The 27,280-nt window shown below is 37.4% G+C and overlaps 1 protein-coding gene across 2 annotated transcripts in view; it reads left to right on the top strand.

Annotated features, from left to right (window-relative positions):
• The first annotated feature begins 4,166 nt into the window (after positions 1–4,166).
• Positions 4,167–27,280, top strand: part of Ttc3 (tetratricopeptide repeat domain 3) — a 99,835-nt gene continuing 76,721 nt past the window's right edge. The window contains exons 1-10 of one of the 2 annotated variants that reach the window (XM_020174717.2): positions 4,167–4,321; positions 4,995–5,037; positions 6,308–6,458; positions 6,891–6,978; positions 8,670–8,723; positions 9,696–9,816; positions 12,204–12,289; positions 14,580–14,674; positions 15,796–15,858; positions 26,409–26,463. In XM_020174717.2, the coding sequence (XP_020030306.2) occupies positions 4,178–4,321; positions 4,995–5,037; positions 6,308–6,458; positions 6,891–6,978; positions 8,670–8,723; positions 9,696–9,816; positions 12,204–12,289; positions 14,580–14,674; positions 15,796–15,858; positions 26,409–26,463 (900 nt within the window). In that variant the 5' untranslated portion in view covers positions 4,167–4,177. Of the gene's footprint in view, positions 4,322–4,994; positions 5,038–6,307; positions 6,459–6,890; positions 6,979–8,669; positions 8,724–9,695; positions 9,817–12,203; positions 12,290–14,516; positions 14,675–15,795; positions 15,859–26,408; positions 26,464–27,280 lie in introns of both variants that reach the window. The other variant, XM_074072668.1, reaches the window with a different exon arrangement.

Genomic DNA, 27,280 nt, shown 5'->3' with positions numbered 1-27,280 from the left:
GAGAGGGTGGCTTTAAATGTTCTCCTGTTTCTAGGAGCTCAGCAAAACATCAAGAGTATTTTTAAAAAAAAAAAAAATCTGTGATCCACTTTTCTGCCTTGATAGACTTCTTCAGTATCTGGTTCACTATAATTGATGACATCAAAAGACCTTTATTTTAATATTTAATTCTAGTAGTTTACTTACTTTACTTTGTGTTAGGAATAATTCTGTTATATTGAACGTAGGATTTCATGGTGATACCAGGTTTTCTGTTAAAGCAGATTTACGTTTAAGTTAAAAGTTGAGTTATTCTCAAGGAAAATATAAAGAAAATAATAGCATAGGCAGCAAATAGGTTACACAGTGTATCTTCTGGACCCATAAAGACCTAACTGAGATAAACCTGTAACGATCAAGCAGTATTAAAACTGCTTTCAGAGATAGGGGCCTAGTGCTTACAGAGAAGAGATACAAAAATAAACTTGGTGTAGTGGAAAGATCAGTAAAATGCTTCCTGGAATTGAGAATTAAGGACTGGTAGGCATTAGGTATTTGCAGAATAAAGTTTGTTTAGAAATGACAAGCAGTTGGGTGTAGCTGGTGTCTAGGTTGTGTGTCATGGAGTGACTGGAGATAGAAGTAGGAATAGTATGACACAATGTCTTGTATGCTTACAGTAGAAGATTGGACTTCATTCATTGATGAGTAGTAAAATGATAGCATCAGAGTTTTAGAAGATGCTGAGATTGAAGGCAAGCCACCACTTAGGATATTGCTTGTATTAGATCAGGAGAAAAGATGAAAGTGTAACTAAGGAAGTGGCACTGGGCACGAAGAGGTATATGTGTATTAGATTTGGATTTCTTAGGAAAGTAGAAGTGACAGCATGTAGTGGTGAGTTGGATAGAAATGTTGAAGGAGACTGGAATCTAGGCTGACTCACCATATTTTTGGTTTGGGTAACCATGTGGCATGTAAAGCAATTAACTGGTAAATAGTATACAGAAAGAGGAAAGAACTTGGTTGCATTTGTTTTTTTAAGGAAAAAGATAAGCTTGCTTTTGAACATCCTGAATCTGAGGGGCTTGTGAGACATCTTGGTTAAGATCTAGCAGCAATTGACACAGAAGGTCTAGAAGTTAAGAGATTGGACCCAGCCTAGAGAGTTTTGGGAGTCTTCAGCATTTGGAAGTTTGAAAGCTATTGTTTCCTACAGTACCGTACAAGATAATTTTAAATGGTACGTGAATAAACACTTGAAAAATTTTAATTGTTAGGAATTTACTTTTATGTGTATGAAAAATATAACTTGTATATCAAACCTGTGACATCATGGACATACATCACTTAGGCCAAGTGAGCTCAATGAAAGGGAAAGATGAAGAAAAATACATGTGATATATGGAAATGGCACAAATCATGGTGAAGCTATGAAAACGGTGAAAGTTCAGAAAGTGCTGTTTTAAGCCATGGGTGTGGTGGATAAGGTCACCCAAGGAGAGAGTAAGAGTGAGAAGAAAAGAGAGTTGACATTTGGGTGGCGGGGAATGGAGAAGAAGAGCCCATGAAGGAGACTGAGGAAGAGCAGCCAGACGAATAGGCGGAGAACCAGAAGATGATCTCTGGAGTCCAAGTGAAGAGTTCTGAGAAGGAGGAAGTGGTCCACAGTGTCAAGTAAGTTGTAAGCTGAAAAGTGCTCTTTGGATTTAGCAATTAAGGTAGACCGTTTAGTTGGAAGCATCCAAACAGTAGGTTTTCAAAAACTATTCACCTAATATCAATGGTAATAATAGCTGGTATTTCTAGCATTTCTCATATGCTGTTACTCTTCAAAGCGCTACATGTATTAATTGATTAACCAGGTAGGTGGTGTTATCCTCACTTGCTATGTGAGACAACCGAAGCACAGAGAAGTTAAGTAACTTGCCCAAGATCACATATCCAGAAAATGGGAGAGTCAGGGTTCAAGCCCAGGCAGTCTGGCCCCAGAGTCATGCTCTTAACCATTTTGCCACATTGCCTCTCTAGTTAAAACAAATAGATAAATTTTTAAAAATGACACCAGTGTTGTAATTACAGTACAATTGTTGCTGGGTGCGATATCAAGAGATCTGCTGGGCTTTAATGACCAGCACCTTGTCATGGTGGCTGTCTGCCAATTGTATTGTAATCAACACCACGGTGGTGATGTGTGGGCTGTGACAGTTCTTGGCTCTTTCTGTATTTATGTACAAAAACCTGTGTAAGAAAAGTGAATTTAAAAGTATATTTCTCAGGATAACGCATATATCATGTGCCTTACTTTGGGTATTATGGTATGTTATTTTTTCTGGCTGTATTTTCACTTTTGGAGTTAAATTGTTTAGACTCTAGAAATATTGTTCATACAGAACAGGTGAACTTCTACACATTACAGATAACAAGTCTATTATAGATGGTCATTAATGACCTTATTAAAAGCAGTTTCCCTTCAATGGTAGAAATGGAAACCAAATTGTAGGAAACCAAAAGTGAGAATGGAGGATTTGAATGGCAGGAAAAGGAAGAAAAATTCTTGATGAAGTTGAATGACTGTGGGAGGAGACAGGGAAGGTGAAAGCTGTAATGACTCTTGATGAGGTCAGAGAGGAGTTGATATAACTGAAGGGTTTAAAAATTGATTTAGGCATAGTTAGTGTTCTGAGGAATGGCCCTGAGAAGAAGAGTCTGGGTAGTTGGGCAGTGAAATTTATGTTAGTTGATGAGGTAAACTAAGGTTAGGGTGTCATCTGCTGGGTCTTAATATGTCTGGGATAATGATGGAATTTGGAGAAGAGGAACTCGTTCTGAAACATGACAGTAACCAAGAGGTAAATAGGTGACAATAACAAGGAAATGTAGGGTTAGTGAAATAACTGTTTGAGAGAAGAGACTATAGGATCAGAGGACTGGATTTGAATCCTTCCTAGTTTGGTGACCTTGAGCAAATTACTTAATTTTATTGAGACCATTTTTCCCATCAGAATGTTGGATATAATGCTATGTGGGTCTGCCAAGAAGAATTGATGTGAGAATTAACGAGATGATGCTTGTAAAGCACTTGGTACGTTGTGGGACACATAAAGAGTTTGTAGGAGGCTGTGCTTCACTTCTGAAATTGTGAGAGCTTTATACATTAAATTGGACAGAACCAAAAGGATCAATGACAAATGGTGGTCTTGCTTAGGAAAAACGATTTGTTCTAACAATAGAGGAATAATATGATGATGTTGAAAAGGTTTAAGAAATGGTGTTAACTGTGGTGCTGGTGATGAGAGGAAAAGAAAGTCATTATTTGGGCAAGAGCTAGATGTAATAAAGTCCTGCATTTCTAGTGATATTTTGTGTAGCTGTTCTCTGATAGCTATCAAAAAAAAATCCTCATTATTAAATTTTTCTTCAGAAGCCCAAAACTCTAGCCTCATTTCTTTTTTTTTTAAGACTTGCCTTGATAATGGGAGGGACTTTTCTCCCTTTGTATTCTACCAGTGCTGACTGTTTTGTGACAAGTTGGAGCAGTGTTAGAAGCAGGGACGGTTAGGAGGAGGTCAGGTCTGGAATGACCATGGGAAATGAATGGTGACATTCACACTCCAAAGAGGCACACTCTGCCTCTTTGCCCAAGACAAAGACCCAGGGATAAATATGAGGTAGAAGCAGCTGATGAGAAATGGTTTTTCAGTGGAGTCAGAACTTAACTTAGTTCACATCAGGAGGTTGAGATGTAGTAGTACTCATATGATGAAATGGTGTATTTTACAGGATGCAAGATGCAAGTGGGATAGAAGTGCAACAGTGGGAAAATGTCTTTTCTACATTAAGCAAACACTTGTTTGAGGACTTATGTGCCTAACACATAAGAGTGAGTAAGATGCCTTTAATTATCTCCCAATTAATGGAGACCTGTAAACTATAAGTTTAGAGTAGAGATGGTGAATATTTGAACCTAAAGAAAGGAAGAAATAGATTAAGTCATTTGGAGAGAGTCAGGGGAAGAACAGCAGACCAGGGACAAGAATCTTCCTGAGCTCAGTGTTCCAGTTAGAATTACTTCCTTGGAGTACAGGCTCCAAGTATTTTTCTAATATGTCATAGGAACCAGGAAAACTGCTGCTTGTGTCATCTTAAAATATTTAATTACTGATTTGGGACTTGTGTTTCCTTAGGATTGTACACCATGGGCGATTTTGCCGAGGAAGATCTCTCTGAGGCAGATTATGCCTTGTTAGAAGCTTGCCCTTACGAGGACGACTGTGTCTTTGCTCCTGAATTTGTGACGGATGATTATGTTCGTGTGACTCAGCTTTACTGTGATGGAGTGGTGAGTAGGTTTGCTTGTGTCTTATGTACTCTCTGATTGAGGGAAGCCTGAGTAGAGATGTTTTTGTGGCACATGAGTTTTGACAGGAAGATACATATGCTTTTGAAGAGGTAACTTCAGAAGAAAGTAAATGCTGCACCAATGGTAAGAATATGGATGCCAGAGAATGAGTGATGGCAAGAAGTGGTTTTCTAACTGGGAATTAGAAAAGCTCCTAGAGGGCTGGGTGTGTTGCCACACAGCTGTAATCTCAGCTACCCTGGAGGCAGACATAGGAAGATCATGGTTCAAGGCTAGCCTGGAGACCCTATTTAAAAAACAAACTAAAACCAAAAGAACTGGGATGTGGCTCAAGTGATAGAGTGCTTACCTAGCAAGTGCAAGGTCCTGAATTCAATCCTTAGTACCACCAAAAACAAAAAAGAAAAGAAAAGCTCCTGGGGAGAGCTATAGGAACAAACTCAGGAAACACTATGAAAAAGGCCTTAATAAATTAAGTCTTACTGTTAACAATATGTTCAAAGTATGTACACATATGCCCTGAAAGTTTTTAGCTTAGTTTTGCTGTTCTTTAGAACAGTATAAAAGTACTGTACTTTTTTACTGTTAAAAGTATAAAAGAACTGTACTTTTGCATTTTACCAGACACAAATCAAAATACTTTTCTTTTTAGGGTATGCAGTATAAAGATTATGCCCAAAGTGAGAGAAATTTAGGTGAGTACTTTAATATTTCAATGTTAGTTTGTTGAAGGACCATAAAGGAAAAGTCCATTCATCCAGTCATATGAACATAACAGATTTATATGTCTTTTAAAAATATATCCTTATTTTTTTTTCACTATAAACGGAAATTTTTTTTTCCATTTTTCTTTTATTATTCATATGTGCATACAAGGATTGGTTCATTTCTCCCCACTGCCCCAACCCCCTCCCTTACCACCCACTCCGCCCCCTCCCTCTCCCCCCGCAATACCCAGCAGAAACTATTTTGCCCTTATTTCTAATTTTGTTGTAGAGAGAGTATAAGCAATAATAGGAAGGAACAAGAGTTTTTGCTGGTTGAGATAAGGATAGCTATACAGGGCATTGACTCACATTGATTTCCTGTGCATGGGTGTTACCTTCTAGGTTAATTCTTTTTGATCTAACCTTTTCTCTAGTACCTGGTCCCCTTTTCCTATTGGCCTCAGTTGCTTTGAGGTATCTGCTTTAGTTTCTCTGCGTTAAGGGCAACAAATGCTAGCTAGTTTTTTAGGTGTCTTACCTATCCTCATCCCTCCCTTGTGTGCTCTCGCTTTTATCTTGTGCGTATAGTCCAATCCCCTTGTTGTGTTTGGCCCTTGATCTAATGTCCACATATGAGGGAGAACATACGATTTTTGGTTTTTTGAGCCAGGCTAACCTCACTCAGAATGATGTTCTCCAATTCCATCCATTTACCAGCGAATGATAACATTTCGTTCTTCTTCATGGCTGCATAAAATTCCATTGTGTATAGATACCACATTTTCTTAATCCAGTCGTCAGTGGTGGGACATCTTGGCTGTTTCCATAACTTGGCTATTGTGAATAGTGCCGCAATAAACATGGGTGTGCAGGTGCCTCTGGAGTAACAGTCTTTTGGGTATATCCCCAAGAGTGGTATTGCTGGATCAAATGGTAGATCGATGTCCAGCTTTTTAAGTAGCCTCCAAATTTTTTTCCAGAGTGGTTGTACCAGACTACATTCCCACCAACAGTGTAAGAGGGTTCCTTTTTCCCTGCATCCTCGCCAACACCTGTTGGTGGTGGTGTTGCTGATGATGGCTATTCTAGGAAATGTTTTTTTCAACACTTAAATATTCTTAGCATCTAATGGGTTAAAATATTTTATCTATTCTTTTCTTGCCTTTTCATATCCATTTTTATTTTTTCCCTACTAACTGTTGGTTCATTAAAAAATGAGGTACAAATAATAATTTTAAACTTTTTAATTTTAATTAAGAATATGACATCTGCAATATATGGTGTAGGAAACCAGTTTCTGTCCTGCAAGATTACTGTGATGCCATTAAAATATATATCTTCTGGCCACTTCTTTTCCAACATCAACACAGTTCTATAATATCAAGATTACATCCCTGTGTGGAGACCACGTAAGTTACTGTATATTACTTATTTTGTATGCAGTGATATGCCCAGTACTGTGGAATACTATGTTTGGTGGAAGGCTTATGCATAATTCTTGTATGCTGTTCAGTTTTGCTTTTGTTTAATAAGGTAGAAGAAGTAAATATTTGGGATTTGAATATGAGTGAATAATTACTATGAATGAGTTCTCAATAGTATTTGATGGTAGAGTTAAAGTTGAGTCAGGAGAAATTACTATAAATATCAGTGTTGTGCAGGAGAAAATGATACAGTATTTAGTCCATTTAATCAATAGCTTACTGTTCTCCAGAGTGAAGAATAACAGCACTTAAATTTTTTTCTCAGATAATTTTGTGTTATAAATGTTCTTCAGCATAAAGTTTAATGAATTTGTATATATGAGAAGCTAATTTAAAAAAAATAAATTTGTCTTTAAGCAGTTTTCCTGCTTCTGAGATAAGTTTGAAGAAGTTACAATATCTTGAATTGATGGAAGACATTGTGGATTTGGCAAAGAAAGTTGCAGTAAGTAGAATAATCAGGCTCCTGGCCACCTTCATTTAAAGAATATAAATATATGGTGTCAGGCTTGTCTTACCAGTTTTTAGTAGTTTTTGTTTACCAGAGATTACCCTGCTGTTTATGAGTGCTGTCAGTATTGAAGTGATCAGACAGATGGTTGATGGCATAGTTCCCGTGTGCCATAAATGGGATCAGGACTGCTTGTCATTAAAGGATAGAAATTAGAGTTTGTTGTAAATGAAAGTGGGCCCTATTCATGGAAACTTTTGTCATAGGTTCTGAAAGTGATGTGCTCTGTCCTTTGACATAGAAACACACTACCATCAACAAACACTTTTTGGGGGGAGTTAGAAGTTATCAGGCGAGACTTGAGAAAGGTGTCTTTATACTATATTGAGAATCTTTTGTGTGGTTCTTTTTGTAAACCATTTGATAATTTTTTTTATTTCAATTGGTTATGAAGCTAAGTGTCATTCTTAGTACTATTCTGTACTATGCAAACTTAAATTTAGAAAGGGTATTCTAGTACTTATTTCCTGAGGATAGTCTGTTTCAATAATATAGCAGCTAATGTATCTTTATAAAAAAAACTAGGTGTAATGAACCTTAAAAATCTACATATCTAAAAGTGATACTTCATCCTGAGACCCCTATGCAACACTGTTTTTGAATTCTGGCTTTAGGCCTTTTTTTTCCATACTGGGGCTTAAGCTCAGGGCCCTTGTGCTTGCTAGGCAGGTGCTCTACCACGTAAGCTACACCCCTAGTCCTCTTTGCTTTAGTTGGTTTTTTAGTAAGGATCTTGCTTTTTTGCCCGGGGTTGGCCTCAGACTGCAGTCCTCCTACCTGTGCCTTCTGTGTAGCTGGGATTACAAAATGTGCCACCACATTTAGCTTGTTTGTTGAGATGAAGTCTTGTTAGCTTTTTGCCTGGGCTGGCCTGGAACCTGATCCTCCCAATCTGTGCCTCCTGAGTATTACAGCCATGCACTGCCACACTTGCCAGCTTTAGGCACTTGCATAAGTGCTTGTGGCAAGTGTAGTACTATGTGCATGCTGTAGTATAGTCATGCATCACTTAGTGATAGGGAGACACTCTGAGGAATGTGTTATTAAGCAGTTTCATGGTGTGAACATAAACCTAAGAGGTACAGGTCAGCTACTCCCATGTGGCCTTTTGATGTAATCAAGGGACACAGTAGACACAAGTTGTATGAGACAGCTGCTAATGTAAACACAAAGTGTTTTATAGTAAACTGTATTTTAGTAAGTAGAAGCATAAACCAGTAACAAGGTTGTTTATTATCATTGTCAAGTATTATGTGTTAAATATAATTGTATCTGCCATACTGTTACATGACTCTCAGTACAGTAGGGTTTTTTCCCTTTGGTGGGAACTCAGGGCTTTGTGCCTCAGTGCAGTAATTTCACATCAGCATCAGCACAGATTTGTGAGCAATGAATGCATTGTGCTGTGATGTCACAACAGCTACAATGTTATTAGGCAATAAGAATTTTAGCTTTGTTACAATCCTATGGAACCACTATCCTGTTTATGGTTTATTGTCAACTGAAATGTACAATGCATGACTATATTCCTAAAATGTATGATTTTTTTCCCATTAGAAAATTCAAGTAAAATTTATGGAATATGGAAAAAATAATCTGCTTTTCGTTCTTTTTATACTTTTCAGAATGATCCATTCCTTATTGAAGGCTTATTGAGAATTGGCTATAAAATAGAAAATGTAAGTGTCAAATATGGGAACCCGGCATACTCACTGTGAATAAATGGCAGCCATCTCACTGCTCATTTGCCATTGAGTCTACAAACTCAGTATTTCATATGTAGTGTTTGGTAGTATTGGTATAGGTAATCTTATTTTGCCTCATTTTCATTTTTTTACCCATATATGTAGTTAACTTTGAGCCTCTTTTACAAATTTTTTACAAGTTGATTCTTTTTCTCTTCTGGAGTATTTACCTGGCCTGTATTCCCCAAGTAAAATTATTAGGTCTTTGATATGAATATTTTTTGATACATAATTACTAGGTAATCTTCAGATGCAGTAATAAACCAACTTGTAATGCTACTGGAGACATAAAGGCCTGCAGTTTCCTTCAAGTCTAATACCAACATTGACAACTCAGCTATTTAGCTTCTAAAGTTATTTCAGATACTAGAAGAATGAATATTTCCGTAAATTTTTGACTTGCCATGAGAATCATTGCACTTACTGCGCATTTGTTCAGCAGTGGTCTATCTCGTTATTCTTCTGTTTGCCACAATGTTAAATATGTACTCTGTGTGGTAAACCTTCACTTATGCCTTAACCTTGGAGTAGAGATGGAATCTCTTGTTCAGATAAGAGCTGAGAATCCTCCTCCACCTTGTATTATTGCACTCTCCTGCTATGTAGGGAATGCCCTAGTCAGGTTGTAAACCTCACCTTCCAGGTCTGTAATCATTTCAGACACATCTTGAGCTCTGAGGGTGCCCTGAGGTCACTTGAGAATGTTAACAGGTGTGCATCCATGATTTCTGTTAACTTGGGTATAGGAGTCCAACTGTTCTCTGTTGCATGATAGTGTAATGAAAATACTGAGTTGTACAGGTTTTGTTAAGTGTCTGAAATGCTGTATAAGGTAAATTCACAATGCTACATACAAGTTTAGAAGTAATACCCACATCCCACTCTTCACTCCTCTTTTTCAAACAGAAAATCTTGGCAATGGAAGAAGCTTTAAATTGGGTAAAATACACAGGCGATGTAACAATTCTACCTAAATTAGGATCAGTTGACAATTGTTGGCCTATGTTAAGCATTTTCTTTACTGAATGTAAGTATATGTACTTTAAATTGTTTACTTTTTAAAGGTATCTGGGAAAATGGAATGTGTGTAGTTAAGTGGTTTCTGATTTATCTTAGGAATGCTTAAAAAATGTTTTTCAAATACTGTTATAATGCCTCTGTAAGAGAACTTTAACCTTGCAGTTATAGTCTCTATTTCCTGTCTTACTCATTTTTGTGACATTGTATTTTTGAAAATTCTACCTAACAGATGCCATAAATTATTACATATAATATTCAAAGAAAGAGTCCATGGTGGGGGCCCATGTGTCACCATTCATAAGAGAAAGTAACAGAAGCAAAGATGATTTTCATTTCCTAATGAACCTACTATTCTTGTATGTTTATGAGGAAACTACCTTACGTATTTCTTTTACTTCCTGAAATCTTTTCTTTAAAGCATTCAGATGTTAGTGTTTTTCTCATATGATTATAGGAATCTTGAAATAGAAAATGCTTGACCTTTTAGTAGATAATGACTGATGATTTGCCATCTACTAAGAGGGCAAATTCTGTCTATTGACTTGCATTCTAGAGAGGAATTAAACTTAATAAAGACCCCTTTCTGATGGTTTACTAAATAGTTGGATGTATTATAGAGGTTTTCTTCATTGTTTTAGAGGCCTCTAATTGTAGGCTAGATTTCATGGTGGAAAGGAGAAGCAATGTCATATATTGAGCACTAATGTAGACTCATTGCTGATTCTCCCTCATGTGTTTTCTCTATACTTGTCCTGAAGGGTGGTCATTATTGACTGTTGTAGAGGGAGCAAATGGAGACTGAGAGGTTAAGTGATTTTTCTGCAGCATAGTAAGTGGTAGAACCTAGGTAAGAAGGGAGGTCTCTGATTTCAGAGCTCACGCTTTCTTCCTGTAACCTTGCTCTGTCCCTTTGTATTAACTTTTTTGGTGACCTTTCCGATCCTTTCTTCCTTTTGAGGTACTGGGGATTGAAGACAAAGCTTTGTGCTTGCTAGGCAAGTGCTCTACTACTTGAGCCAGTGCCCCAGTCCTTTTGCTTTTAGTTTGTTTTTTCAGATTGGGTCTTGCATTAACACTGCTAGGGCTGACTCCTCCTAGATGTGCCTCCAGAGTAGCTAGGATTACAGGTGTGTATCACTACACCTGACTTGTTTTTTTGGTTGTTTGTTTTTGTTTAATTTTGTTTCGCACTACTGGAGTTTGAACTCTGGGCTTCATGCTTCCTCGGCAGGTGCTGTACCACTTGAGCCATGCATGACTCCAGCCTGTTTTTCCTCTGGTTATTTTTTGAGCTAAGATATCGCCTTTTGCCCAGGCTGCCCTGAATTGTGATGCTTCCCACCATCACTGAGTTGATAGGCACGTGCCACCATGCCCAGCTTCTGCCCCCGCACCCCCAGTTGAGATTGGGGTCTCACAAACTTTTTTTTTTATGCACATATGAATAATAAAATAATAATAAAATCACAAACTTTTTTTTGTCCAGGCTGATCTTGAGCCACAATCATCCTGAGCTCAGCCGCCCAAGTAGTTAGGACTATAAGCATGAGCCACTGGTGCCCAACCAACTCTGGCTTGTTTTTGAGAGAAGGTCTCCCTAACATTTGCCTGGATTATACTTGAGCCATAATTCTTCTGTCCTGTTCCAGATATTTTCTTGAATCTTAAAGTTTAGGTGTTATTTTCCCTTGGAAATTAATGTTTGGCTAAAGACTTAATTATAATTTTGTTGAAATAATTTTTTTACTGTATTTTAATAAATCCTTTTTATAAAACAGCTTAAAGGTAGAAAATGAGGCTTGATAACCTTTGACACAAAGTTTGGTTATCTACTGCATTTTAATTGTCTTATTAAAATTTTTTATGAATAGTTATTTCAATTAACTTCTCATTAATTTCATTTGTGAAGAATCAGATATTAAAGACTTAACTACTTCATTTGTAATATTAAATACATTTTAGAAAACAGTTTCCGGTTTCTTTTTTATACATTTTTATTGAATATTGTGCCTGATAAATATTGATAATATTTGCTGAATTGGCTTGAGTGAGTATGAGACCTGGTGGAGTATGTTATGACAGAGCATTTACTGTAACTGTAGCAACAATGAATGGAACAATGAACGAGTGCTTCTTTATTGCTAGAAATAGAAACATTAAACTCAGAGCAAGCAAAAAGTTGTTTTCTGTAACATTTTACCAGCTGCTTATTTTTAAAATACAGAATTTGACATGCACGAAAGATTACAGGAGACACAGGCTGTTTAGAAAGCGTAATAATGTGGTGAGCTCTGTGGACTCATCTACTTAACCTGAGAATTAGAATATTACCAATACGAGTTTATTTTTGTTAACAAATACTTTCTCTCACTCTCTCCTAAACATAAAATTTAGACAAGTATCACATAACTAAAGTTGTAACGGAAAACTGCAATTTACTTGAAGAATTTAGAAATCAAAATTGTGCCGAGTGTATGGAGGTGAGGATAAATCTTTGCTTGTTAAAACTCTTAACTGCCACAGTAAGTTAATAATAAAACTTCTGAGAACAATATATGGAACTATTGTAAATGAATAATGTGTTTGAGGGAAAATTTGAATACATTTTTATTTGATTTTTTTTTTTTAAGGAAGAAATAATATCTTAATCAGAATTTTCTGGGGTTTTTTTGGTCGGACTGGGGTTTGAACTCAGGTCTCTCACTTGCTAGTTAGGCACTCGTAACACTTGAGCCACTCCAGCAGCCCTCTTAATCAGAATTTTATAATGATTTTAAGAATTAATTGAAAAGTAAAGTTTGATTGTTTTCAATTAAAGGCTTTTGTTTTTGAGGCTTTTTAATTAGCTGAGGAAATACAATTTTCTTTGGTAACAACTTTATTTATTTATTTATTGGTGGTAACCCACAGGCCCTTGTACTTGCAAGGCAAGCATGCTACCACTTGAGCCACTCCCTCAGCTGTTTTTGCTATAGGCTAGCAGTTTTTTAGATAAAGTCTTCCTTTTGGCCAGGGCAGCCTGTGGCCATAATCCTTCTACCTATGTGTCTCCTGAGTAATTGGATTGCAGACATGCACCACCATACCTTCCTTGTTTGTTGAGATGGGGGGTCTTGCTAGTCTGGAACTGCGATCCTCCTGCTCTCCACCTCCTGAATAGTTGGAGAACCTCAGCATCTGGCTGATAGTATCTCTCGTAATTCATATGTCATTAAGATTCACTTAGAGGAAATAATGATTTTAACTCAATTTTTAAAAATTAGGAGAATATTTAATCTACTGAATTGTCTAAAGTCATTGATATGATGCAGTTTCTTTTTGTTAACTAATTATAAAATTGAAGTGAAAAGTTTTGGTTGTATGTATAGCATCTTTCATAAATACACTTTTTTTTTTTTTTGGTGGTGGTGGTGTTGGGGTTTGAATTCAGGGCTTCACGTTGTGAGGTGCTTTACTACTTGAGCCATGCCTCCAGCCCTTTTTGCTCAGGTTTTTTTGGAAATAGGTTCTTGCTTTTTTATCCAGGCTTACCTGGAGCACAATACTATTTTACACTTCCTGCCATTGTGCGATGAGAGGTGCATGCTACCATGGCAAGTGTGTGCCACCATGCCCAGCATTTTTGCTGTTGTAATGGGGGGCTTTCAAACTTTTTTTGCCTAGGCTGGCCTAGAACTTTGATCCTCCCACATAACTGGAATGATAGATGTAGGTCACTGTGCCCACCTGTTGTTGACATGAGGTCTCTTGATTTTGTCCAGGCTGGCCTTGAACCTCTGTGCTCCCTATCTCAGCCTTCCAAGTAACTGTAGGCATGAGCTACTGGCACCCTGCTCATATATACTCTTGCTAACCTTCCACATCATTTTTTTTTTCAATTAACCTAATCAACATTGCCTATATGTTCCTTATTTATATCTATCCTTTCATATTTTTTGTTTTGTTTGCTTGTGGTTGTGGGAATCAAACATAGGACTTTGGTGCATGCTAGGCAAGTGCCCTCCCACTGAGCTACATCTCCAGCTAACTCATTTGTTTTTTAAATACTAAAGTTTACTGAGTAATATCAAGTTTGCTATCTTAATGTTAAAATTCTGCCTTTCATCTCATGTTTGGCCTGTCATACCTTATGCATAAGATATATATAAAAGTAAGTCTGCCAAATACTGCCACAGAAGAAAAACTGTTTTAGTAACTATTCATAATGTGTTGGTTTTGTTTATTTTTAATATTCCTTTAACAAGTTAGCATTGACTATTAGAGAAAAGTTTCTTTAAGTATATAGCCATCCTTCAGTGTCAGGGGGATTGGTTGCATTTCTCCCTCTGATACCAAAATCCAGAGATGCTCAGGTTCCTTACGTAAAATAACAAATGTATGCTCCTGTGTACGACAGTCATTTTTAGGTTATTTGTAGTATGTACCTAACACAATGTGAATGCTATATAAGTAGTTGTTATAATGTATTTGTTTAGGGGTAATGACAAGAAAAAAAAAACTGTACATGTTCAATACATATACCTTCTTTTCCCCCCCAAATCATTTTGATCTGTGCTTGGTTGAATCTGCAAATGCAGAACCCATAGGTACAGAGGGCCAACTGTATATACCAAAATGCTGGAGATTATGTTCTTACTTCTCACATTAAATAATCACCTAGGTAATTTCTGATATCAAAGATAGGAACCCAGATCCATTTTTTTCTAGGTATTGGGTTCTTGTTTGTCTTTGGAGCTAATTGATGGGTCTTCTTTCACCTTGGTTTCTCAGCAAGGAGAACTAATGAAAATGAGAGGAAATGAAGAGTTTTCCAAACAAAGATTTGATGTAGCTATTATTTATTACACCAGAGCCATTGAATATAGGTAAGAGCAAAAGAGAACGGTGAGACCCTCTTCATGTGGCAGATAAGTTAGAATGCTGGGAGAAGTGAAGACAAGATGAGCAAATGCAGAATATCTTCCTGTTTGCTGTGTAGAACAGATTTTCTCATCGTTAGGTGGTAGCAGCATTGGAGGTAGCTTTAGTAGGTGAAATCAAGTAGTATAATTCAAGTCAGACAAAAAAATGAATTGGGTTCTGTCCTGCTCCAGTTATTTTTTAGGCTTTTCAGAACAGTCATCTATTCTGTTTTGTTCTCATTTTGTTGTGAGATAATTCCTTCCAAATTATTAATTGATCAAAAGGGGTCAGTTTTTCACATTTAGGATGCCCACAGTTCTTGAGGGGAACTTTTAGACGAAAATAGTTATAATTGTTGAGAGAGTGCATATGAGCTCTCCACTTGGTCTCCTTGTTAGTTGGCTACTAGAATTTTATAGCCTTTATCCAGTATGCGTCACTCTGTTTTTTCTGACCATCTTAGCTGGACCACCTAATATTGTGGTAGCCTTTGTAGGGTGCTATCTAGACACTACTTCTGTCTTGCTCATCTCCACTGGAAATGAGTGAATCAAATTAATGCCACACCTGAAGACTCTTGCTCTATTTTGCTGAGGAAAAGATAGAGGGAAAAGAGCATCAGTTCTGATCACATACAGTCAGGCAAAAGTAAAAAGAACAAATTTTGAAATGAAACTGCTAAGGTTACTGTTGCAGTTTACAGACTTCCTTTGAGTTCTTTGTCAAGGTGGCACAGTCCTGATTTATCTGAGTAGTTCTGACCCTTTGCAGTTGCAGCATACTTTATTTAGTTGGCTAACTCTTAAATAATGCCTCTGTACTCCTCACAATAGCCCAGTGAACTAGACAGAGGAAGAATTACCCTCATTTTGAATCAGGGTAGTTTTAGTTGGAACGGGGTTACTGAGGAAATAAAAAGGAACTGAAACTTAGCTAAGGCTCAGAATTCTATATTCATCCTGCTTTGCCACATAGATGTAAAGTTTTTTAAAAAAATTTTCATGCCTTATATTTTCAGTGTGATTTTTGCTTAAAATGAGCAAAAGTAGTCTGTTTTACTGACCAAACATTACTTCCTTTTAAGACCTGAAAACCACCTTCTTTATGGTAACCGAGCTCTTTGTTTTCTTCGTACTGGACAGTTCAGGTAAGTTGGCTAAAGTGCCCCAATCACTGACTTATATTAAATACCCATTTTTGGGAAACATTTTTGTGTTGCAGGTCTGCAAGAAAATCCTTCAAAAGACAGTTCTTTGTCATGGTTGAATGGTTAAAAGAGCACTACAGGCTTTATAGATAATAGCCGTGGCAGCAGTGGCTGCTTGTGTGTGAGCGTGTTGTGCATTGTTTTAGAGACTTCGCACATGATTTAAATCTCACAGCATTGTTAATGGGGAGCTGTGTTGTTCTCCAGGCCTTAGCTGTGGACCAGCTCATACCACTAGTGGGCAGTGCTGCCAAGATTTAAACACAGATCCTATCTGATGATGCCAGAGTATGTGTTTATAATATCGTATGTCCTTTTGCTCTGTTAAATGTGTAGAGTTTGGGAAGAAGCATTTTTCCCATACCATTCTCTCTTTTGGTCTTTGTAGGAAAAATTAATTAAATATCTCCTATAGGTGAAATAAAGCACAGAAATAACAATGGTACTACTCTGAGAGTGGAATCATAATTAATACTTAGTTCTTTATGTTGAATTTGAATTTATCAGTTGAGAAAGATTGAGAAAATACTATCATGATTTTATTGCCCTTCAGGTTTTGTTTTTATTTACTTATTCTTTTTGTGGTGCTGGGAATTGAACCCATGGCCCTCATGAATGCTAGGCAAGTGCTCTACAACTTGAGTCACACCCCCAGCTCAAACTTTTTTTTTTTTTTTTTTCCCGGCAGTACTGGGGTACTCTGCCATGCCCGTAGGTTCAGTTTAAAACTTTTAGGACATAAATTAAAAGTATTAATATCAAGTAGTGTAGATTATTGTATTTAGTTACATCCTGCCTTATTATAAGAAGGATACAAGGTGGATCCAATATTACATCCACACAGTAGAAGAATATTCAAAACACCCAAATTAGAAAACCAAGTTAGAGCCTAGGATCCTGAGAACAAAGCTCCATAGGTCTGAGGGCCTGCATAGGAGTTAGTTACAATTCATATTTGCCTCTGACCTTCTGTTACCCAAAATGAAAAAGGAAAACTTGACAAGTTTCATAATTCTCATTGTTCACAGAGAAGCAAGGTACCAGTTGCTTGAGCAGAAGATTTTCTTTATTTATTTTCATTAGCACATATTAATAGTACAATGTGAGGGCTGTCAGTGTGGTATTTCCACACATGCATATAATATACTTTGATCACAGTCTCCTCCCTCGATTATTCTTTATCTCCCTCCCCCCCTTTTAAAGAAATCTTTCTTACAATTTTTTAAATGGGTTTCTTTATGACCTTTCATACATGCTCACTTTCTTATATAGCTCACTGGTAATGTTAATTGAGTGATGAGTTATAGTTAAAAATCCTAGCAGCATTACTATTCATAGGAAGAAATTCTTTGAAAATGCTGTGTTGGGTTTCACAAACAAGTTTTTTGTTGTTGTTGTTTTTGTTTTTTTGTGAAAGTCTTGAAAGCTGAGAGCCTGATAATCAGTTGTTTTTCAGTAAAAGCACTTAATGTTGGGATATGGGAGGGTGGGAGTGGGGAAGATAGTATATTCCAAGTATGTAGCTTTTAAAAATAACATTTATTATGTTTTTCTTTTATTATAAACAGAACACATTCTCATGGTAGAAAATTTGGAAAATACAAGAGTTTAAAAAGAAGAAAATAAAAATCACCAGTAATCCAACCACCTTGGAGAATACCGCTGTATTAACGTTATGCAGCTTTTAGATGGCTTAAGCCGTGGATAATCCGAGGCTATCTAGACTAGAGGAATGGATGGGCTTGACACAGTCTTCCATCAATACCACTGTTCTCAACTGGTTCTGACAAGAAATGAGCCGCAAATGTCTAGGTTATTGTCTCTGGCTAGGTCCAGAATTGCAGATAATCTATGCTGTTTAAAGGTGAATCTGTATGCTTTCAAGATCAGATGCATAGGTTTACAACTTGGCTAGCCTCTTGTGAAAAATTGAGGTGCCTATCTGAAACCTTGCTGGGCAGAAGGTCATCCACTTTCCAGCTCTGGGAGCTGAGAGGCCAACCAGGGTGATTCTGTTTTCATGAGCATTGAATGCTAGACACAAGGAGCATCCTCCTAAAATCCTTCTACAACAGGAGGTGAATGAAAGTAGAAACACAAAAGCCAGGTAGCTTGGTGAGGTAAAAGCTCAAGAGCAGGATAGTGGATCTATCCTTGTACTCCCTTCCTGACAGTCTAGCTTGTGATCACACACCACATATGTTCGCCTTATAGGCAGGTCACATTCCTTATTAGGCAATCTCCAGTATGTATTGGGTATCTATTTAGTATCTGAAGCTATGCTACACTGGTTTTGTTGGTATTTCCTACCCTTCCACACATTGTTTTATGTTATTTATTATTAACATAGGAATAATGTTTCAAGAGTTCGTAACTCCAAGAATATTGCTAGTAATTGAGATATGCCACTGACAAAAGAGGACCCAATCCCTGAGAAGGGCTTTTAGCTGATTACCAAGGCTGAGATGTTTTGAAGCCCTCGCATTGGGAAAATGCTAAATCTGCCACAGGAATCTGGCTGAGCAGCTGCAGAGGCAGCTGTGGCAAAGCATCTACCTTCCCCAGTTCAGGCAAGGTTGCATTCCTTAATTGCTCCACATGGCCAGACTTCCTGTTGTAAAAACAAAGATTGAGCTGTAAGAGAACTGAGATGGAATGTTTCAGATTAATACTAGAAAAAGAGGGATAAAAGGGTTAAAGTCTTGAATGCTAAAACTTATGAAATAATTTAATATTAAAAGATTAGAGAATATAGATCAAAACATTAAAATATATTAAATTTAAAAAATAACTTTGGAAAGATTACTTTCTAAAAGAGTAAAAAATAATAATTCTGTATTTTACAACATGGCTGGTGCTGTTCTGAGTATTTCATATGTGCTTACTTGTGGCACCTTTACAACTGTGAGGTGGGTGCCATTGTCTCTTTACAGAAGAGAGCCGAGATAGGGATGCCACACAGGGTCCAAGGACACTGGGTAGATGATGTGAAGCCAGTCAGCCTGACGCAGTCTCTACTATAATTGTTATGGAAAGGTGACAGTAGAATAGAAGGGGAGTATAAAAGCTGAAAATTAAAACATAAATGATCCAAATAGTCAAACATTTATGAGGACATGATTATCCTTACATGACATGCAGATTAAAAACTACAGGTTTCTCTTTCATATCCATCAGATTGGCAAAAACTTAAAAACTTCGTTATACCAAGTGTTTGAGAGGATGTGGAACAAAGGAAACTTTCATACTCGGCTGGAGAAAGTGTAAATTGGTACAGTCACTTTGGAGAGCAATCTGACAAGGTGAAGATGTGCATATTCTGCAGCCCATTTCTAGGGTCATCCCTTCCAAACTCAAATGTGTACCCGAAGACATGTGCAAGCCTGCATATAGCACTGTAAGAGTAAAGTGGAAGCAACCTAAATGTCCATCAGTAGGGGAATGGATAAATAAATTATGGTATATTCATACAATGGAATTCTAAGCTGCAGTTACCATGAATGCGATGTGGAGTGAAAAAAGCAAGTTGCACAATTATTTGTACAGCATGGTGCCATTTATATAATGTTTAAAAACATACAAAAACAATGTGCATATCCATAATTAATACCAAGTATGTGTTTAAACTGTTTTAAAAATGCATGGGCATGTTAAACACCAGGGAAGTGGCTGTCTCTGCGGAGAGAAGGAGGGAAAAGGGTTTGGATGGAAGTGGCGATGCACAGTGGATGTCAACTGTAACAAACCTCTGCAAAAAGAGCCGAAGTAAATATGGCAAAATGTTAATTTCTTGCTAAGTTGGTGCACAGCTGGTACATGAGTGTTCATTTTGTTAATGCTGTTCTCTGTACTTTTATGTATACTTGAAATATTTGAGAAAAAGTAAAGCAAAATGTAATTTAAAATGCATAAAACCCAGAACAGTGATCACTAAACATCAGTGTTACAATAAGTAAAAAATGACCTTGAAAGGAGAGAAATACCAGCATTTTAAGGACAGTTACGGGGAAGAGAGCCTGTGGTGAATGAAGTATGAGTTGAGAAACAAATGCTTTATTCAGAAATGGTCAATGTAACTGTGGTGGTTTTTTAAATCTTAAATAGTCAACACAGTTTATAAATTAGAGATCACCTTTGAGTGGATATAGGTGAGGCCAAGAGCCAGTCAAAACCCCTGTAGTCTGTGGCTATTGCACTTGGGAAATCGGGAGGTGGGGTTGGAGGGAGGGAGGGACTGTGCTGCCTCCTGCCCCCCCATCCTGCCACATTTCTCCCCTGGAATTCTTTAGGCTTAGGAATGTGTGCATGGAATCCCAGGACTCCTGGCTTGGTGGGGTTCTGGTCTCTACAGGTGCACTTTTCACATACAGTTTGGTAACTGGAGGACCTTATTAGAGTGATAGTTGTAATGGAAGTAGCCAGAAGTTTTCAGTTTGGGAGAATCCGGGAAGAGGAATTAGGCATATCTATAACTAAGGGAGTTAGAACACTTGTGTGATGTGTATGAGTAGACTTTGCCCACTACTATTTAATTCATTCTTGTGAGACTCTCACGTGGAAAATTATAATTCTTCTGGAAATGTAATGAACAGTGTAAAGGGAAAATACAACTGGAGAAAGGGAAAACTTAGCTTTGAGTTTTTTAAATTGGAAAATCATGGAATTTTAAAAAATTGGTATTTACTTCACCTTTTGGTATTTATTTACTTACCCTTCATGCCATACTCCCTTCCATCAGAGTCCCATCTGTGATCAGCAGCAGACATACAGACTAAAATGACTCCTGTTTTGAGTTAATTTCTCAATTTCTGAGATGAGAGATATAGTAACTCAATATTGTATATTTCTGCAAGAATTTAAAAAAAAAATCTTGCCTGTGTGCAGTTCTAGTGTGAGTGTGTGGGTTTGGTGAATGGTTCCTTACTCTGCTCTTACTTGCATGGTTTCTATTTTTACTTAGAAGTCACCGAATTTGCTTTTGAAGAAAACATAATTTTTGGTGTTCTTTTAAAACAGAAATGCACATGGTAAAAATTTGAATAGAGAAGGATTCACTGAAAACTCTTGCCCAGCTCAGACCCTCTCCCAACTCCCTCTCTTCAGATCTTTGTGCATTTCCGTAATGTCTTATGCCTGTAAAAGCTCTCACATGTTGAACCAAATGAATTGCCATTTTTGTAAGTCAGAGTATAGGCAGTTCCATTAGGTTCAGTGTAACCGTGGATGGGAACGTGCTACACATGCTGTTGTACATCTTGCTTTTAATCTTTAACCCTTGGAGCTTGTTGCATATCAGCTTATAGAGACACCTTGTTCTCTTTCATGGCCACATAGTGTTTTACTGAATGGATTACTCATGTAATTCCATCAGTTTGTATTAATATATGGTTTGTATATATAGTTTGTGTTAATATATAGATTATTTTATTTATTATATAATTATAAATTTATTATTTTGTTTAAGAGTTTAGATACAGCATTATAATGACTATGCTTTTACTTATGTTCTATATTCAGGTGCAAGTATATCTGTAGGATAAATTCCTGATAAATTTCTTTTACTCAGTTGAACATTTAAAAACTTAAATCTAGAAACTTTTTATTTAAAATGTATATGCCTATTCAATTGATGGTTATTTCAGTTGATGGTTATCACTGTGTATTTGACAGTGATTGACCATTACACCTGTTTTTGTAGTTTAATAGTTTAAGAAATTTGGGGAGTAGCTACTGTAATTTCTTTGTTGATCTGGTCAGACCTTGATCTGTAATGGGGTGGGGTGAACCCTTACACAGCTTGTAAGGTTCTTACAAACTTTCATGTTGTAGTTTGGGACAGAATAAATAGCATCTCCTTGCCTGTCTTAAGTCCAGAATCAGTTAAGAGATGGATGCAGAAGATGGGCTACTGGGGATCATAGTTGGCTTCCCACTTATACATGTGTTGGGACTTGGGGCCTTAAGTCTAGATATCTAAGTGGCTTTTTACAAATTCACCTGCAGTCACAGACAGAACTGGGCAACCAGGGTCCTGTGACATTTAAGCCTAAGAAAATAGCCTTTGTTGTTTTGTCTGTGTTTAAGATTGCGGAGTGAGTAAAAGAAGAGACTAAGCCATGTCTAACTAGTGCCCCTCTGCCAGCATAAGATAAGTAATTCATCCTTTGGAGTTCGTGAGGGGTGGAGAAAGAAGAGTGTCAGGAATGCCTCCTGCAGCCAATCTACATGGAAACTAGAGAGAAGGAGACAGTATTCTTCCCTACTGTCTTAGGCAAAGTGTAGCATATTTTATGAGGTTGGGGCTCACATTTTCCCATGTAACAGTGATAAGTGGGAGCACACATCTAATCATCTGTTCAGTATTCTTACTGTGTTAACACAGTTTCCCAGAGTTAATAGCCATTTGTCACCCCATTTTCAGAGAGATGTTGTATTGCTGTTGCTGAAAGTCAAACTTGGTTACCTGACTGCGGTGTTTGGATGAACAGTAGCGCGTTGTAATTTACTGTGCCCACTTGGCTTGAGTAGTAGGATGTAGCCACATGCTAGTAAATGTCTTATTATATTAGCAAACATTGGAATGTGTATAATATGTGCTATTGTAACATTTAGCCCTGATTCAACAGATACTTTGAGGGTTCTATTTATGGCTGATGTCAGAAATTAGCAAAAACACACATAGTCCCTGTGTTCTAGACAGTGGGCCAGCAGTGTGAAGGCCTGGGTTGGGAAGGGGCATGTTGCACTTAGGGAATCAGTGATGTGCCAGGTAGCCTGGATTCAGAGGAGAGGAGAGTGAACAGGGGCTCCACCTTGAAGGCTACTTTAAGGCTCTTGGCCTTTAAGAATGGTGAGAAGATGGTAAAGGATTTTAAAATGAGGGTCAGTTTAAAATTTGTAAGGAGAGTAAATTTGAAGGGACATACCATGGCTGAGGTGGGGAGTTTCTCTGGACTGGAGATGATGGCTTGGAGCAGTGTACTGGCAGTGGAAGTGGAAAAAATAGAAGGAGTCATTCATTTAGAGGTAAAGTTGACAAAAATCTCCTGTGGTTTGGCAGTGGAATATGAGGGAGAAGTCAGTTGGTTAGAACTGAGTTGAGGTTTCAGTCTGAAGCAGCTTCATGGGTCCTGGGTCCACTCACTGACATTGGAATTGCTGGGAGAAGAATACATCTGTAAGAGCAAAACCTGACTTCACTCTTTCCATCCAAATTGAAGTGCCTGTGAAGCATCCACATTTGGACTTTTACATAGCTGTGAGTTATGTGGATCTGGAACTGAGAAGGGCAGGACACACATTTGGGATAGTTGGCCTAGATGATTTGAAGCTGGAGATGGGGGTCTCCAACTTGGACTGAACATTGGATCCCTTGACCTTTGCAGAAAGACCATCCATCCTAGAGATTCTGGTTTAATTGGTCTAGGATAAAGCTTGGACATTGGGCTTTTAGAAACTTGCCCCCAAAATACTAATATGTAGATGAGGTTGAGATCTGCAGGCCTAGAAGAGAGTATGGGCTGAGACTAAAAGAGGAGCCAGGATTGAGTCTTGAGGAACACAAATAGTTAATGGACAGTCAGGAGGATGTACCTGCCTAGACATGTAGGCAGAAAACTGTCAGTATGGTGTCATGGAAGTAAGTGAAAGTAGCCATCTAGGTCTAGGTTGCTGAGAAGCACCTATAAGGTATTTGAACTTAGCAATATGGACATCATTTAGTACCCATAGAGGTGTCAGTGGGAAGCTAGGAACAGAAGGCTGTCACGTGAGTTGAGAAATGCAAGGAAATGAGACAGCTAGTGTAGACAACTTCTAATAGTGCTCTTGCAGAGACTGGAGCCATGCCATTGGGTTAGGGTGTTTTGGCTTTAGGTAATAAACTCTTGATTGAGTAGGTTTGTATGGTGAAGAAAAACCTAACCTCATTCTAGGTTTCCAGAAGAATGTGGCTGACTGAAGGGTTGTATGTTCAGTGGCTCAACGTTGTCATCAGAGACCTAGGTTCTTTCAGCTCCAGAGTGTGACTTGGTCAGCAGGTTGCTCCCTCAGAATAGCAGGGTTGCTACTGTGGTTAACATAGGTATTAGTCTCCAACAGAAGAGAGACAACTCTTCTTTTTCATCTTTTAAAAAGGATCTTGGTATATATACTGAGACATACGCAAATCAAAAAAATGTATAGGTTTAATTTTCAGAAATCAAACAACTGAAACCAGCACTCACATTACAACCCCACTTCCCTGAAGTCCCTGTTGTTCCTCCTTCTAGTCACTACCCACCTCATCCCCAGGATAACTACTGCCCAGCCTTCCATAGGTTAGTTTTGCCTGTTTTCATCCAATATAAATGAAATCATATACTGTGTGCTCTTCATGTTTGGCTCAGCATTGTTTTGGGGATCCATATTGTTGCATGCATTTGTAAAGCGTTCATCTATTGCATGAATATACCACATTTTATCCATTCTATTGTTGGTGGGCATCTTGGTAAGTTCCCAGCATTTGGCTTTTACAGGTAGCATTGTTGTGAACATGTTATAAATTGGTGTTGAGTGTATAATCAAGACATGGGATTGTTGGGACAAGTTTTTATTCAGCTTTAGTGCATAGTTTTCCTATGCAATTGTATCATTTTATGGTCTTACCAGCAGGGTATAAGAGTTTCAGTTCTGTGTCCTCACCAGCACTTATTATTTTGCATGTTTCATTTTAGACATTCTGATGGATGTGTAGTGATAGAGCACTGTTTGATTTTATTTTGCACTTTTATTTTTCATAGGCTTACTGACCTTTTAATTTTTTTTTCTTTTTCTTTTTTGTGGTACTGGGGTTTGAACTCAGGGCCTTGTGCTTGGTAGGCCAGTGCTCTACCACTTGAGCCATGCCCCCAGCCCATGCTTATTGACTATTTGGATGTTCTCTTTTGTGTAGTCCCTGTTAGTCTTTTGCTCCCTACCTTTTTTTTCCCCTCAAGTTGAGTTCCCCTCAAGTTGTGAGAATTTTTTGTTTGTTTTATATTCTGGATGTGAGTCATTCATTAGTCAGATGTATGTATTATAAATATCTTCTCATACTCAGGCTTGCATTTTCATATTTGTTGTTTTATTTTACCAGAAAGTTACTAATTTTAATATAGAACAGTTCATCGATTTTTTTCCTTTATGCTAAACACTTCTTTTTGTATTCTATTTATAATATTTGCCCACTTTAAGGTCACCAAAGTGTTCTATATTCTCAGTTTGTTTACTTTTGCTGCTTAGATCTGCAGGTCTTCTGGAATTGGTTTTTGTACTTAGTGTGAGGTAGGGTTAGAGATTCATATGAAGGTCCAGTTTTCCCACCACTGTATTAGGAGAGTACATTTTCTCCAAGCAGTTTCACTCTTGTCATAAATAGGTGAATCCATTCCTGCTTTGCTTTCCTTTTCTGTTAGTCAAGTTGTCTGTCTTTACATTGTTCGTTTTCTTTTTTTGTACATAATGTTTTAGTAGGTATTGATATCTGGTAGTGCAAATTATCTTTATCTGGTTTTGTTCTTGTAACTTTTTAAGAGTTATGAATTAATTTGTGTATGAATATGAAATGAAGCAGTGAATTTTACACTAGACAAACAGGGAAGTAAAAAAAGGAGGAGGTAGATGAGTGAGTGAGTTGGACCCCCTGAGAAGATACTAGGAATTGTTGAATAAGTAAGAAGGAATAAGTGACGCTTTTGAAAGAGTGGAGTCATGAATTAGTGATTTAAGGCTTGAACATTTTTGAGAGGTGCTACGTTCAGCAGCAGTGTGGTGGTGGGTGCCTGAGCGTTAGTGTAGGATGTCATTAATGACAAGGAAGCGAGGTACCTGAGAGACTAAGGTATGGATTTGTTGGTACTTGACAGATTAAAGTACATTTTCTAACATAGTGCCTAATTTAGTGTCTGTCTCAAGAGAAAAGGTAGCATAGAATTATTGTCCTCATTCTGTAGATGAGAAAGTGGGCTCAGAAAAGTTAATTACTTCCTAAAGATCCCAAAAGAATTAGTGATTGAGTTGGACTTAATTCAGGTCTCTTGTCCTATCATCTGTGCTCTGTTCAGTATAGCTTAGCTGATGTGTTGTGTGAAAGACTTGGGATTTATATTTTTGGAGATTAGAAGTCTTGTTGAAAGGCAAAAATAGTACAGAAAAACATACAAATAACAGTTAAGCATAGATAAGATGTTGGTAAGGTACATACGGGAAATACTCCAGAAATACTGAAAGTAAACATTCCTGGGTAGTTGTGATTGTGACTCTGGGTGACTTTTTTCCTTTGTTTTACTTTTCTGTATTTTCCAAATTTCCTATAATGGACGCATATTATATGTATTTTCAAAAATTAATTTTTTACTAGATGATATACATGGAAAATTCAGAACCTACAAATAAATATGCAGTGCTCAATACTGTTACACAATAAAAGAATAAAAATGTTTAAATATTTTGTTTCTTGTTTTTCTTTTAAGAAATGCACTTGGTGATGGAAAGAGAGCCATTATTCTGAAGAACACTTGGCCAAAGGTAGGCTTCCTCTGTTCCTTACATTGAGCAAATGATACTACACAGTTTTGTGAAAGTCACTTTATGAGATATATATTTGTATGCAAAAATGCTGGATGAAATTATGCAGCATTTAAGAATAGGAAAGGAATCTTCAGTGTGGGACTCAAATATCTAAATGTCCATTGATAAAGCAGTGGGTGTATATAGTATTTTCACATTTCAAAATTGCAACTCTGATGGCTCTGATCTGTCCACATCTTGGTCACCCTTTATTTCTCCAACCTTACTTCTGCTGCTCTCCCTGATTCACTCTGTGTTCTCGCCTTGGCCTCTTCACTGTTTCTCAAACATGCTAGGCCTATTTTACTTTGTATTTGCTCTTCCCAGCATTCGCTGACGCCTTTGTTTCTGCTCAGTCTGTACTGAATGTCCTCTTCTTAGTGAAACCTTCCCCGACCACAAAATTAAAATGCCAAACCTGACCCTTCAGATAGAGATACCATCCTCTTTTTCCCTGCTTTAGTTTTACCCTCTTAGTATTTAGCATATCATTGAACATATTGTATACACTACTTAAGTTATATTGCTTGTTGTGTTTTCAAGTATAATGTGGGCTCACCAGAGCTTTAAAGGTTCTTTGTTCTGTGTGTTTCACTCTTGAATCTGGACTGTCTGACAAACTGCCTGGTACATAATGGGCACTCACCATTAGTATTTGGTGACTTGGCAAGTGAGTAATCAAATTATGTTCTAGTTGAAATGAGTTTACTGACCAAACATTTAAAATAATTTAAATTATGATGTTGTTTGCTCCTGTACAATGAGGGAAGGAAAG

The sequence above is a fragment of the Castor canadensis genome, chromosome 5 (assembly GCF_047511655.1).
Source record: "Castor canadensis chromosome 5, mCasCan1.hap1v2, whole genome shotgun sequence".
Classification (NCBI taxonomy): domain Eukaryota; kingdom Metazoa; phylum Chordata; class Mammalia; order Rodentia; family Castoridae; genus Castor; species Castor canadensis.
This window is presented reverse-complemented; position numbering and strand designations above follow the sequence as displayed.